This window comes from Malaya genurostris, chromosome 1 (genome assembly GCF_030247185.1).
Source record: "Malaya genurostris strain Urasoe2022 chromosome 1, Malgen_1.1, whole genome shotgun sequence".
Lineage (NCBI taxonomy): Eukaryota > Metazoa > Arthropoda > Insecta > Diptera > Culicidae > Malaya > Malaya genurostris.
Window position 1 is genome coordinate 70,787,040 of NC_080570.1, and position 14,397 is coordinate 70,801,436.

The following is a 14,397-nucleotide window of genomic DNA, read 5'->3' on the forward strand; positions in this document are numbered from 1 at the left end:
TGGGGCGGACGGCGATCCAAATGGATTTCAAAAATGATCGCCACATACGCCAGCTTGACAGTTTTGAATTTTGTAAACAAACGAGCTTTCTGATTGACACTGGCTTTCGTTGTGTTTACTGTTAGACTATTGCTTCGACGGTCTAGACAGCTACCGAGATTCATTGCCTGTTGCATGCGGTAGTGGTAATTGCTTTAATGGATTACAAATTGATGGTTGCTAGCTGCAGTAAAATGCATTCTTCGCAAAGAGCTTGGCCGTTTGCAGCAGAAAGAAAGTCATACATTAGCATTCGGTTCCTGCTTTATAATTAACTGTTTCACTTACTGGTGCATCGGATGCTAGAATCGTACCGTCGTTCACTAACGGTTGATGCGATCCCCTATTCAACGGAACTCGAAGCGTAAAATGCGTGTTTATTTGGACTTTCGATAAAATTAAACATTTTTTGATAATTTTGTCGATAGAAAAAACAACAGGAGAGCACGCGAGCTACCACATAAACATTTGGTACATCTGGTATCGGTTTGGGTTTGTTTTATGATTTACAGTCGAATCTAAGCTAATGGCATGTGTTGGTCACGTGAAAGGTTGACTGAATGTTTCTTTCTCGGTCTTTAAATTCTGTATTGAGCGTGGCAATGTAATAGGAAATGCATGAGAAGTAAAGACGTATATTATCCAACTGGAAAAAAGAACATATAAATCTTTTTTTTTTATTCGTTTTAAAACTGACCTATCGAATAAACATTAGTAAGAAAAACGCCATAATGACACGCATGAAAGTCTATCATTTTGTGGAGTTACTACTTTATAGAAATCACTAGTGTACGTAAAAGCAAACGTAAAAGTTTGATGTTTCACATTTTTATCACAATTTAGATGTGCAAAAGTCTTTTCTTTTATGGGCCACTTGTCAAAAGTGTAACCTAACTACTTCCTATTTTGTTTAGCATTAGTATTAGAGACCGCTTCTAAATTGCTGCTCCTTTATTGATCAGAACCAATTGAGGTTTAAGAATATTCTCTTTGAAACAACATGCTTGTGAATAACACGTTTCACATTGTGCAAACTGCTTTGATCCTGTATGCTGATCAATACCAACACCAACTACATTGGTAAGTGAAAGGCAATCCTTTCAATTGTTGGAGGATAGACAAGAATACTAGCAACAGACAGATTCTCTGAAATCCCATATGCATAACCGGAAACACATATTACAAATATCAAAGATTCATATATACTATCTCATTGAACATAACTCAAAATTGAGTGACACACTACTCAAATTCATTAAAAAGTGCACGTACTCTGAACTTGAGTTACCACCTATCTACTCATTTTTGAGTAAGGGACAAGGCTGTCAAAATTTGAGTATATATTACTCAAAATAAGGAATAAATATTTTTTTCACAATTTAAATGAATTTAACTCAAAATTTGAGTTTTTTGCGCTCAAAATAAATAAATTCTTTTTCGTTAATGTTTATATAAAAGGATTCGCTGATTAAAATCATTCTTCTTTCTTTTAAATAGGAGGGGCAAAAAAGTGATTGAAAACCGTTCAATTTGACCGCATTGGAGTCAAAATTGAACGATTTTGATATCCTTATGTACACTCAAATAAAAATTCACGTTCGATTCACTTGAAAAATCACGTAAACTGGTTTCAAATGTCAAATTGAATGTTTTACGTGACGAAAATGAATGTTACACGAACATCCCCTAAAATGAATAGAGTCATCACATAAGATTTACGTGAATCGACCAAACGTCAAACAATCTACGTGAATTTCCAGTGTGAAAAACTCGATTTCGAAAATGGTGAACAGTGGCCCTCAAAGTGCGAGAAATGTTATTTAATCACAATTTTTTACTACATCGACCGGACCATTCCAGTATGAAAGTTTCCATGTGTTCGACTGGACCGAGTGTCTGCGTGAGTCCGGAAGTGTGCCCGCTCCTGTTGAATGCTTCAAACAGGCCGTTGGTCCACCGAAAAACAAGTTCAGAATCGGTATGAAGCTAGAGACATGTAATGCGAACTCAACCTGCATCGGTAGTGTTGTGGGAGTTCTCGGACTTCGGCTTCGGTTGGATGGCAGTGACAACAAAACGATTTCTGGAGGCTTGTCGATTCGAGATCCTACGACGTTATTAGTTGCTTTTTATTTTCAGCCGTTAAAATTCTATGCTAATTTTCTGAAATAAATGTTGCATTTTTCATGGCATTTTTCATTTCCTAGCTTTATATAGATATCTATGTAAATGTGATATGAGCAGTACATTATATTTTACCTATGAAACACGTAGCTTTTACTGGATTATTCATTAAACAGTTTTTAATTGTCAGTCCATTAAAATCTATGTGAAAAGTAGGGTGGAAAATATTCACATAACTTTCCACGTAACTATAACATGATTATTATTTTGAGTGTAGGATCTCTCACTTAGCATAATTGAAATCACAAAATTACTATTGAACACAACTATGATTGATGATAAGAATATTTGGAAAAGAAAAACGCTCTGAACTGCTAGAAGTATTTTTTCACTCAAATGTTTGAAAACTCAACGCTTACTCTAATGTATGAATAAATGCGAGAGAACTCATGGCCTTAGTAAATTTTACTCAAATCCATACTCAAATTTTGACATATTGTTCCAGTTTATGAATTGGAGTAAACGCAACTCAAACCATGAGTTATGTTTAAAGAGCGTGTAGAACAAATCATAAGCGGCATTTTCGCAAGCATGGCGCCCCAGTCGAGTCCGAAACTTGTACATCTAAGTACCCTCTTAGAAAACAACGTTCAACGGTGGACTTTCGTTTGTCCAATAGTTGGATCATTGGTCCAATGAACGTCCAATCAATCGTTCAACGGGAGGCTAACATGAGACCTTCGTTTGCCTATTTCGAAACAGATCGTTGAACCGAATGCCATTTTTTTCGTTCAAAACAAGCAGACCATTTTTAAGATGCGGATTGGAGCCCCGTTGGACTAATTTTACTGGAGAATTTCTGAAGTTTTTTCCACTTTTTTAACTACAACTCTTCTATTTCACGTAGAATAACAACAAATTTTCTTTCTATATGAAGGTAACACCTAATCTGAACCCAGCAAACTGAACGAATATTTCGTGCAGTATGTCGTTCAACAAGCGCTCAACGACCAACAAATAGAACCGCTTGCTGAGAGGGTAGGTAAGGAAAATGTCAAACTCGTGCGTGAGAAATTAGCAACACTGCGCATCCGTACATTTGACATGATATGTGAAATGTGAAAACGTGTGATGGCGCTGCTGAGCTGAAGACTAATTTCACTCTAAGCTGACAGGATCTGCAGATATACAGGCTCGCATACGAGCTGTATATAAATTTTTGAATGAGCAATGGGGAAAACACTTGCAGATGTCGCCACGATCGACACTATTTTGGGTGCTGCTCAAGTTTTTTTGTTTTTTTTTTATTCTGGTTGAGTTCACGTGTGATTGAAACGAATTGGGGTATAATGTCTTTTTTACTTTTGTGGATATCATGTGAGAATTGTTCCAATCGTTGAAGTTGTAATATTTCTGTAATAGGCAAGAGAACTTCGTTAGCGTTTTGAAAGATCGCGACGAACAGTCGAGTAGATGTAGGTAGTAGGAACTGCCGATTTGGATCGCCAATATTTACCTGATTTTACTGATTGTTCGGGAATCTAAAATCGATTCCGGGATTCGTTGAAATAACAATCTGATATCTCGGTGAAGAGCATTTTTTTGTCTTTTTGGCATAAGGTTGTCAGCAAATAATAAATATACCGATATCAGCAAACGCGTTTGCTGAGATTCTAAACAGTGAGTTAGTTTTTACCGAATTTCTACGATACACTTGTCATTTAAGACCACTTATCGGTTTTGCACGTCGGCATTTCTCATTTCTCATGGAACGGGAAAAACACAAATAGTGCGAAATTTTTTTTTTTATATTTCGCGAATGAGACTCAGCGGCGTGCCGAGTGAATGAAATTAAAATCTAAGAATTAACAAATTATATACATATTAGTAAACATCCCTTGCTTAGCCCTAGCTTTTATGTTCATGCTTTTGGATTACCGAGATTCTCAGTAATTATTGCTCTGAGAATCTCGCATTTTGTCGTGAATACTACTTACTTTACTATGGATCGCGCTTTCGAAATTTACCCTGTGCAAGAATGGGTAGAACTTAATCGTGAATATCTCTTGTTGTTGTTAACCCAACAACATGATTTTTTCTATATGCTATTGGAAATTTGATCAGCAATCAATGGTACAATTTTTAGTAGTATGAAAAAAAAACACAATTGACTCAAAATTATATTTTGCTAAAATGTTTGGTATCAACGAGTATTAAAGAGAAAAACTCATGGCGCATGTTTGCCTTTCTCGTACTCAGATGACGGTTCTGATGCAGATAGCAACATTGCACAGTGGTCCGGATCCACAATTTAGGGGGACAAAAACATTTGTGGCTTAGCCTTACACTTTAGAGCTATGATGTCTTCGGAACAAATGATCAGTGAAAGATAAGCCATATTTTGAAGCATATGGTATTAGGGTGGTTCTAATTATTAGGGTGATCCAAAAATTATTTTCCGTATGTGTTGAGATAGAGGACTGCATCCTTCGGCAAAATTGTAGGAAAACTTATATCAAGCAACTTTGCCGAAAACACTATTGTAGTATCTCTAACGGTTTTAGTGTTACAGCTATTTTAATAGATCAACTTAGGGTGTTCCTAAAAAAATCAGATTTTTTGCTCTAGCTTTCTTAATATTCACTTCTCGATTTTGGTGTCTTTGAATATCTTTTAGAGTTTGTTAAAACCAATTTTTTCATGACTAGCGCATTCAGGTAGCGTTTTCTGAACCGAAGTTATGAGCAAAACTAGTTCAAAAACAGATCATTTTTAAACTGCTATATCTAACATTGGAGCAAACGAAAAAAAAATCGGTTTCTTTCATTTGATAGAAAATACTTTCGAGCATGTTTATAGAAAAAATGGCGGAGGAGATATTTTTTTAAATTTTTTAAATTGTGTTCAAACATTGGGTTTTTTCATTGAAAAATGCTCTTTCATGTAAGACATTTATTAGCTATACATATTAAAATAAGGTATTGCTGTCTTCTAGCGTGTTAAAATTAAAAATGTTAATTCAGCTGCATAATCGGGAAGATGGAGTACACTCACGTTGGTTGTTACTCTTTTCGATAATGCTATTACAGGATCAGACGTTAAAAGATGTTAAAAGTACATTTTCTAGATTCACTAACTCTCTTGCGCTTCCTTACTGTACATACCAATAGGAAGCAAAGCATGTTTTATAATTGCAGTCCCATGCACCAGAAGTTTATGCACGGTTGGCGACAGAGCATACCATCCATACAGCTCCACAAAACGAATTCTTGTTTGTTCAGTAAACTCCTGGAAAGCAGGTACCGAAATCTTCACATTGCTGTTTATCAACGTTAAGATTATAAAAAACCGTTCAAGTATATTTCCATTTAACTCGATGATTTGCGCTACTGTGTTATATTCTTTGAAAAATCTACGACCCCAGATACCATCATTCGAGTTACCGCCTCCAGGTAATGGTTCACCAATGCTAGATCCTGTCAGCTTGGAGCGAAATCAATCTTCAGTATAGGAACGCGCAGTGCTGCTATTTTTGCGCGCAAGAATTTGACATTTCTCTTCCCTACTTCTATGTACGAGATTCGATGCGGACTCACCTGAGGGCACCATGCTCGCGAAAAAGGATGTTTCCAATGATTTATTCTGGAAATGTGCGGGCTGGATATCTTGTTAATATGATGTCTTTGCTAATACGTAACCCTAGCTGCTCTTTTAATGCCGTTAATATGTTTGTCTCTTGCTCCTTGACATGCTGATTTTGTCGGGACATGCGCCATTTCGGTTTCTCAATAGGCAAACAATAACTCACTTTTAGCCAAAGTTCCATAGATCGAATCATTGCGTGTAGAGGCGAAATTCCAAATTGATATTTGTTTGGATTATTCTCATTTGTTTCAGTTCTTGAAAAATTCAGAGCTTTTCCTGAGCGCTTGCATATGTACCAAGCTTGGGAGTGTATGCCTGTTATGTCGTTTAACACTTTCGTATCGTTCAGGCAGAACACTAGCTTCGTTGATACAAATACTTTCCCCAGTACTGTGGGAGAAAGCTCTGCAATTTCTGCATTTACTTTGTCCACTTCCTGCTGTTAGTTCCGTGTTTTCCTTTTGAAAGATTATTATTCTGGGCAGCAAAGGGAAACAGATGAAGGATAATTGTTGTTCCAGATTATCCAGCCTTCTTGCTCAACAATCAATCGCAAGGGAACCAAACAGATAGCAAATAATGTACAGTAAGGAAGCGCAAGAGAGTCGAAATAAATCAATTCGCAAGTATAGGCAGTTTCATCCGCAGATCTTCAATCGTTTAGTGAATCTAGAGGATGTATTCAAACGATTTCTTTTAACGTCTGATCCTGTAATAGCATTATCGAATAGAGTAACAACCAACGTGAGTGTACTCCATCTTCCCGATTATGCAGCTGAATTAGTTTTAACACGCTAGAAGACAACAATACCTTATTTTAAAATATATAGCTAATAAATGTCTTACATGAAAGAGCATTTTTCAATGAAAAAACCCAATGTTTGAACACAATTTAAAAAATTTAAAAAAATATCTCCTCCGCCATTTTTTCTATAAACATGCTCGAAAGTATTTTCTATCAAATGAAAGAAACCGATTTTTTTCGTTTGCTCCAATGTTAGATATAGCAGTTTAAAAATGATCTGTTTTTGAACTAGTTTTGCTCATAACTTCGTTCCAGAAAACGCTACCTGAATGCGCTAGTCATGAAAAAATTGGTTTCAACAAACTCTAAAAGATATTCAAAGACACCAAAATCGAGAAGTGAACATTAAGAAAGCTAGAGCAAAAAATCTGATTTTTTTAGGAACACCCTAAGTTGATCTATTAAAATAGCTGTAACACTAAAACCGTTAGAGATACTACAATAGTGTTTTCGGCAAAGTTGCTTGATATAAGTTTTCCTACAATTTTGCCGAAGAATGCAGTCCTCTATCTCAACACATACGGAAAATAATTTTTGGATCACCCTAATAATTAGAACCACCCTAATACCATATGCTTCAAAATATGGCTTATCTTTCACTGATCATTTGTTCCGAAGACATCATAGCTCTAAAGTATAAGGCTAAGCCACAAATGTTTTCCTTTGAAATTATTGCAATTCGTACCATTTGTACTACTGCAAGGAAAAAAATTTTTACAATATTTTTGCCCTATCATATAGATTTGTGTTAAATTGAATTCATCGTACTTTAGTATAGGTGGACCGTTACAACTCTGGTAGTAAAAAATAAAACCTTGCACAATTCACACATTATATTAACTTATGAGAACGATTTTATATATTCAGAAGTGTGATGGAATGTGTTAGTTTCATTCGTATACGCACGTTATCCAGTGATGTCTCTAACAATATGCAATACAACGGTGGCTCTACCAACTTCACATGTCTTCAATATTTTATTAATCTGAACCAACGTCAAAAAATTTCTAAGGTGCTCTGTTCTAATCTACTCAGACTAAATAATGTGTATTTAGTAAGCAGTATATATACACTAAATTGGACCAACCCATCTTTAGCCAGAAAAGAAAATTGATATTTTTTTTGAACCAATAAAAGAAGCGGGTGATATAAAGAGAACTACAAATAAACAACTGCTGACAAATCACTACATGAGAAAATGATATTAGGGACGCGAACGAAATTTATTCATTTAGTTGTTTTTATCCGATTCTTACATTCAAAGTTGTATTGTTCGATTCTGGAAAAAACAAGGCAAAACTCTGAGAAATCAAATCAATTTCCATTCATTTGACTGCTATTTCTGAGGCCTCCGGATAAACACTATGATTATTGGGCTTCAATTGAACATCAATACGAAAGATTTACAGAATGACACTTTTAAATGTAGGGGAAAGTGTTCGGTTACCGGCACCCTTTTCTTTTAAGCTTATAACTTATGACTAAGTGCACATTATGCGGACATATATACATCAATGGAAAGCTAAAGTCCCTAGCTAACAACTGAATAAAAAACTAAGTTGATTCAATCGATTGAAAAAACTTTATTATCAATTTAGTAAAGTGATAAATTTTGACCATTTCAAAAAAAGTGTTCGATTACCGGCACTCCAATATATTTCGTTAAAAATTAAAAAATATAAGTAAAGACTGCAATTATTCAAAGAGAAAACGGAATTTTTTCGTTTCGGAGGCATTTTAGATAAAAGTCTTCAATGTCTGATGGTGACTTCGCCTTGGCTCTCTTGGCCAATGATTTGGATGGTGGCGCCTTTAGTGTTGATTTGGCCGGTCTTCCACCGGCTTCGCGGGATTGAATACATTGCTGCAGTCGAATTTATTGGCTTCAATCAACTAAGCAATGTTTAATGGCACTAAGGAGTGCATTAAAGTTCATTTTCCTTGATTTAGACGATTTGTTTGAAGTCGCCATGGCTTACAGAACCAGAGAACCAAAGTTTTTACTTATATGACGGATGTATTGAAGTCGTCAAGTTGTCCACGTGTTGCATATCATCAGAGATGCCAGGTAAGGTAATACAATAAGTTTAGCTAGCAAAAACGAAAAGATCGTGCCAATTTTAGAAAGTCTCTAATTTCTTACGAATGTCTGCAAACAATCGAAGTTTCAAAAGTCTTTTCAATTTGTGATACTATAAAAAAGTCATAAAAAAATTGGTGTTGATTTTCACACAATTAAAATTTGTTTTAACCGCATCAAAAAGTTGAAGCGTCTATTTGCTTTAGTATTTGGCACAAAAAGAACGTGCTGCTATTACACACACACACATGATATTTGCCGGGATGACGCTATCTGCTTTCTGTCAAAAGTTACGGTGGGGTGCCAATCGAACACTATAGTGATTGCTTTTCCATAGAAGAGAGGGAAAAACTAATCGTATAATTTCATTCGGTAAACCTGACAGTGAGTATTCACTAGAACACGTATCTGTGAATAAGGTCATGGTAAAATACTTGAGAAAAACAGAAACATATCTAACCAACTTAAGAGATAAATTAAATAAACGATGGGTCGTTAAACTGTCAATCGTACGCCATCAAGCAAAATTTAAATCCAAATTGCAATGAAGAATATTCATTACCTATGGTTTATCAAAATCAATCCTTATGCACAACCGACATTTGATTAAGAATATCATTTATGTAAAAGGGATGTAATGAAATATCAGTTCTATTTCAGAACCAATTGGTAAATAGTTTTTCAATATCAGTGGACATAACACATGAAATATGTAAGACGATGAATGACCTCAAATTATTATAGTCTCTTATAACATAACAAACAAATACCTATGTAAAGTAAGTCCAAAATTGTCAAAAAACAAAAAGTTTATAATCGAATATAAAAAACAATCACAGTTTCATCGAAATTAAGAAAAAGTATTTTACTCTTGAGGTCTAGTATCGAAAAGCAATGTATTTTTTACTACTGATCGTTATAATCATTCAATAAGTAATGAAACGAAATTACACTCACGATTTCGCTCTCCTGTTGTCAGTTGGAATCGGTTTGCCGTTTTTGTACCAGATCGGTGTGTCGAAGTTGCACTTGATTAACAGTTTAGAGTTGAGAGGAACAGTTTCCTTCACAAGTCGCTTATTTCCTGAAATATAATAAATGAAACATCTCTAGGTTAATTATGGTTTCTATTGGTTTTAGTGAATATTTTGTATTTTTTTTTAATATTTACTGATTGGCAGGGCCGCTTTTACCAAGGGGCAGTGGGGACACGTGCCTCCGGGCACACGGTCTTAGGGAGCCCTTGATGGAACCCACCGAGCAAAGAAAAAATGGAACCCACCGAGCAAAGAAAATCATTCAGTTAGTTAAGAGCACACAACTTAATTTTGCTCCCGGAGTCATTAATACGTAAAAACGGCGCTGCTGGTTAGTAGTATTTATTCTAAAATTTCACTCTAGTTGAGAAAAGATGTAACAATTACAGGAATTATGTTGTTATCCCAATGTTACCCATAAATCGTTACAAGAAATACACATAACGATAGAAGATTGAAATGTTTTCCTGACACAAAAGGCTCAATACACGTGGAACTTTACAGCGTGACGACGAAGGAAATAAGAGAATAACGAAGTGTTGAATTTATTAAATTTGTTTTCATTATGTTCACACCAGATTGGTTGTCCAAGCGGAACAAGTCAGTCCCAATACATTTGTCATCTGTCAGGTTACTTCAAATCTCAACTTTCGTACACCAAAAGTCAGAAGGGAATCAGCAGATATCGCATCCGTAGATACAACACACATGGGACTTGTCGTATTTTGTGTATCACCTTCACAAAATTTCCACAAGATCGGAACATCAACTCGTGAACCTAACCGTACTTGCATTCCGACAGTTTATAAATGTGAAACCTTATGCCTTTTGTTTCAGATAGTTTCTTGTTTTTTTTTTGTGTACGGAATGAAAAATTAGGGGAAGGGTTTTCCCTTCGTTACACTTTTCCACTGATGACGATCACCCATGGCGTGGATGGATCTGTAGCAGTTTTCTGACGCGGTATAGTTGGTAGCATTGTCAGTGGACCGCGGCCATCGTTGAGATATCCGTAATGCAGGAAGCGAGTGTTCTACATGAAGGCAAACCGAAAAAAGATGAAACCGAAAACTAAAAATATGGAAAAAGGCAACGATGTGAATATTAAATCTACCGCGATATTTTTATTGCCTGAAAAAAAAAACAGACTAATGAAGTTCATAAAATTATCATTGGATGCGATACTTTTGAGGGTGAGACTGAAACCGTATTTTAGGAGAAGTTCTATTGAAGCTGTCGTTCAAGATATGTTTCGGATGCTTCGACACATGTTCACGTGCAGAAATCGTCGCGATTTTTACAGCGACCATATGTGATCGCACCGTCTAACGACTACGAAGTTGATCCAGTGATGTTAATCTTGTTCTATGATTAGCTCTCGCTTGAACTGGAATTGAGTGCGCTCGTTATAGACGAATCATTTTTGGATTTAATTAAATATTACGCATCGTGAACATTTGCAACCATCGTGTTTGGTAGCGCGACAGCTAGACTTGCTGCTGACGATAAAAGGTAAGTGTAAGTGCAGCACTGAAAAGTTGCTTGGTTCAACCGAGTTTGATGGAAAACTGTCCTACTAGTTTTTTTTACTCCCGAGATGGTATACAGCACCGCGACGGGGAGTTTGCCTTCATTTCGTGTCTGTAATGATAATTTAGAAATAATTACAGAACTTCACAGTCGTTTCCTGGCCTAACGGTCGGGTGCTAATCAGATCTCGGTACCCAAAGGCACTAGCCAAAGGCCTATCATGTACCGTGTTTTCTATACACATGTCATCCCTATCAACAGTTGTGTCTGTCATATTTGGTGACGAGAAGGCCTCAAAACGCACCCGTCACTGCGAACTTACTGTTTGAGAACATCTGCCTTCTCATCATCAAACATGTACCGTTCAAATTGGTGACATCGTTGGGAGCAAAATTTAATTAATGCAACATTTTCGAAACATTTTCCCTATCATATGACACATTATTATTTATTAGGCTTTTAATAACAACAGTCCTAGTTTTTAAGTAAAAATATTGTTTTTGAAACAATAGTATAATTTCCGAGTGTTGCAGAATAGTTATTTAATAATTACATCAAAGTTTGCGTTTAGGTTATCTTTCGAAAACTTTTATTTCCGTAGTAACATTCCATTTAAGTTCCAATTGAAATCAGCTAAAATATTGCTTATCAAAATGTTCATTCATTGATCTTAATATCTTAAATTGAAACATCCTTCATAACTCGAATCTTCAGGGAAATTCAGTGAACATATTCAATAAGGGGGATGGAGAACATTTCAAGGCTTGGTAGGTCTGGATGATAGTTGAACTAGAAGAGAATGAAAAAACTTTGGTTCTATATCCGCGCAGTCAACATTGTCAAGCTCGGTAAATAAAAGTGCGTGCCATCCCAAAGTTTACCTCAGGAAAATTGTTGCGATTCATGTAGAAGACAATACATCAACCGGTACAATATTATCAAAAGAAAAATTCCACGTCGCATTCGATAGGATTTGGCAACCTACTATATCAGATCTTCTGCAAGAGAAATCATGTTTAAACATGAAACGAAGTGATTTAGTCAAATGATGCGATTTAACACCAGTTGCACATATCAATATCAATACCGAGTCCCAGGTTGTAGAGCAAATCAAACTCGAAACTTCTGAAATGCACAATATTAGTAATTTGCTTAGAAGCGGATCATTTCGTCGAAAGCAATTTAGCTGAAGGGCATTTCACCTGAAGCTGTTTCATTGAATGGGTCATTTTGCAAGTGATGCTTAGTAATTAATAAAGTCAACTAGCTTTGCTAGAAATTCTTTTCTGGAGATCATACATAAATCTAGAAAGTTCAATCAACATAGTATTCTGAATTAAATACCAGGAAATAACTACGCTGAAGTCTTTTTTTATGCGAATTTACGTACCGCATAAAAAAAAACCGCATAAAAATAAACCGCATAACTCTGAAAATTCGCATAAAAAAAACCGCATAACTCTGAAACTTCGCATAAAAAAAGACCGCAGAAGGGTAAACCGCATAACTCTGAGAATTCGCATAAAAAAAACCGCATAACTCTGAAAATTCGCCTAAAAAAAGTCGCGTAAAAAAAACCGCATAAAAAAAGACCGCATAATAAAAGACCTCAGTGTATCCTTTATTTTACGTAGGCAATGTTTCAGATCTACGATTTTTGAAAAACAAAACAGGCGATACACAACCAAATTTTTGTCTCGAACAAGCGTAAAATTATTTAAATGAGCTCATTAATATCCTACACGGATAAAAATCTATTGTAAGTCCCCGGTGAACGTAGATACCATGATTAAGAAATTATGAAATTCATGAAACATGTCTTCCTATGGGATCATGTCTACTACTGATGATGCTATAAACAAAATGATGAGTTATTGCCCATGATATGAATCATTTTGATCATGGAATCATGGCCAGTTCTACTGTTAGAAAAAAACTGGTATACGCTGCCATTTCATTTTTTGTATTTTTGAAACACAAGTAAAACGCTGTTAAGGCTGCCAGTTTTTCTTGTTATAATTTCTAGATTTAAATTTTAAACTGACATAAATTATGCATCTAGAACTGGAACACTCCTGAACATGACCTAAGTGACAACCATTTGGACTTCAAACCTGTGTATTGAACGAATAGCAGTTTTCAAACGAACCAATCCTTGTTGAAATTAGCCATTGAACCTTGTTGAAATGAGCCATGAAACGGAAAGAAAAAACGCGTTTTGTAAATTATGTTGCTTATGCCATTATATCTGCGGACCAGAATTTAAAAAATCCAGTAAAAGCTTTAAAACGAGCTTAAGTTTATAAAAATCTAAATGATTTTTATAAACCTAAGCTCTTTTGAAAGATGGAATGCCATCTCTGAGATAACTGAGTGATTAAAAACAACGCATTTTGTCGATTACGTTACCTATACCATTATATCGTCAGAACCAGAAGTGATAGTCATTCGATATATGAGCATTCTCAATGGCTCAATAGTAGCTCTCAAACAAGCTTTATCGGAAAAAATTGAGCGATAAAAAACAACACGTTTTGGCGGTTAAGTCATTTATGGCATTATATCCGAAAAACACGCATACACACATACATACATGGAGACATTTTCCATTTGAAAGTTGGTATTGCCTGAAATTCTATTACCTTTCTATAGAGAAAGGCAAACAACCTTTTATATATACTCCAAATAAAACCAGTTTCAGCTGAGACATATGCTTGTATTAAAACGTTCTTATATTTAAGGGAAAATAACTGAGTTTACAGGGACAAGTTTAAAAAATGAGAAGTTGGGAACTATATGCTAATTTTTTAAAAAATGTTCATAGCATTTGAATTATATGTGCTTTGTAAAAAGATAACTGAGTGTGTTGTTTGTTCAATAATCGAGGACAATTAACCGTATTTTCTGCTCCTCGTCCGCAGACAACTCGGAATTTTGTTTGTCTGTATGCGAAGCTAAAAACCTGACATTGAGTGAAATGAGGAATTAAGTAGAAAAATACTATTATATCTTTTCCGATTTATTTTACTATAACTAGAACTTTTTTTTCGATTGTGGAAGATGTGTAGGGGAGACCGGGGCGCAAAAAGCCACTCGTAATAATTCGAACACCAAATGTCACATCCCATCGGTTAAGC

General features: G+C 35.5%; 1 protein-coding gene across 2 annotated transcripts in view; it reads right to left on the reverse strand.

The window, feature by feature from the left end:
- LOC131440385 (fibroblast growth factor receptor homolog 1-like) overlaps positions 1 to 14,397 on the reverse strand; it is a 93,450-nt gene that overhangs the window by 8,782 nt on the left and 70,271 nt on the right. For both annotated transcript variants that reach the window (XM_058611644.1, XM_058611643.1), the window contains exon 3: positions 9,651 to 9,777. In XM_058611644.1, the coding sequence (XP_058467627.1) occupies positions 9,651 to 9,777 (127 nt within the window). The remainder of the gene's footprint in view (positions 1 to 9,650; positions 9,778 to 14,397) is intronic.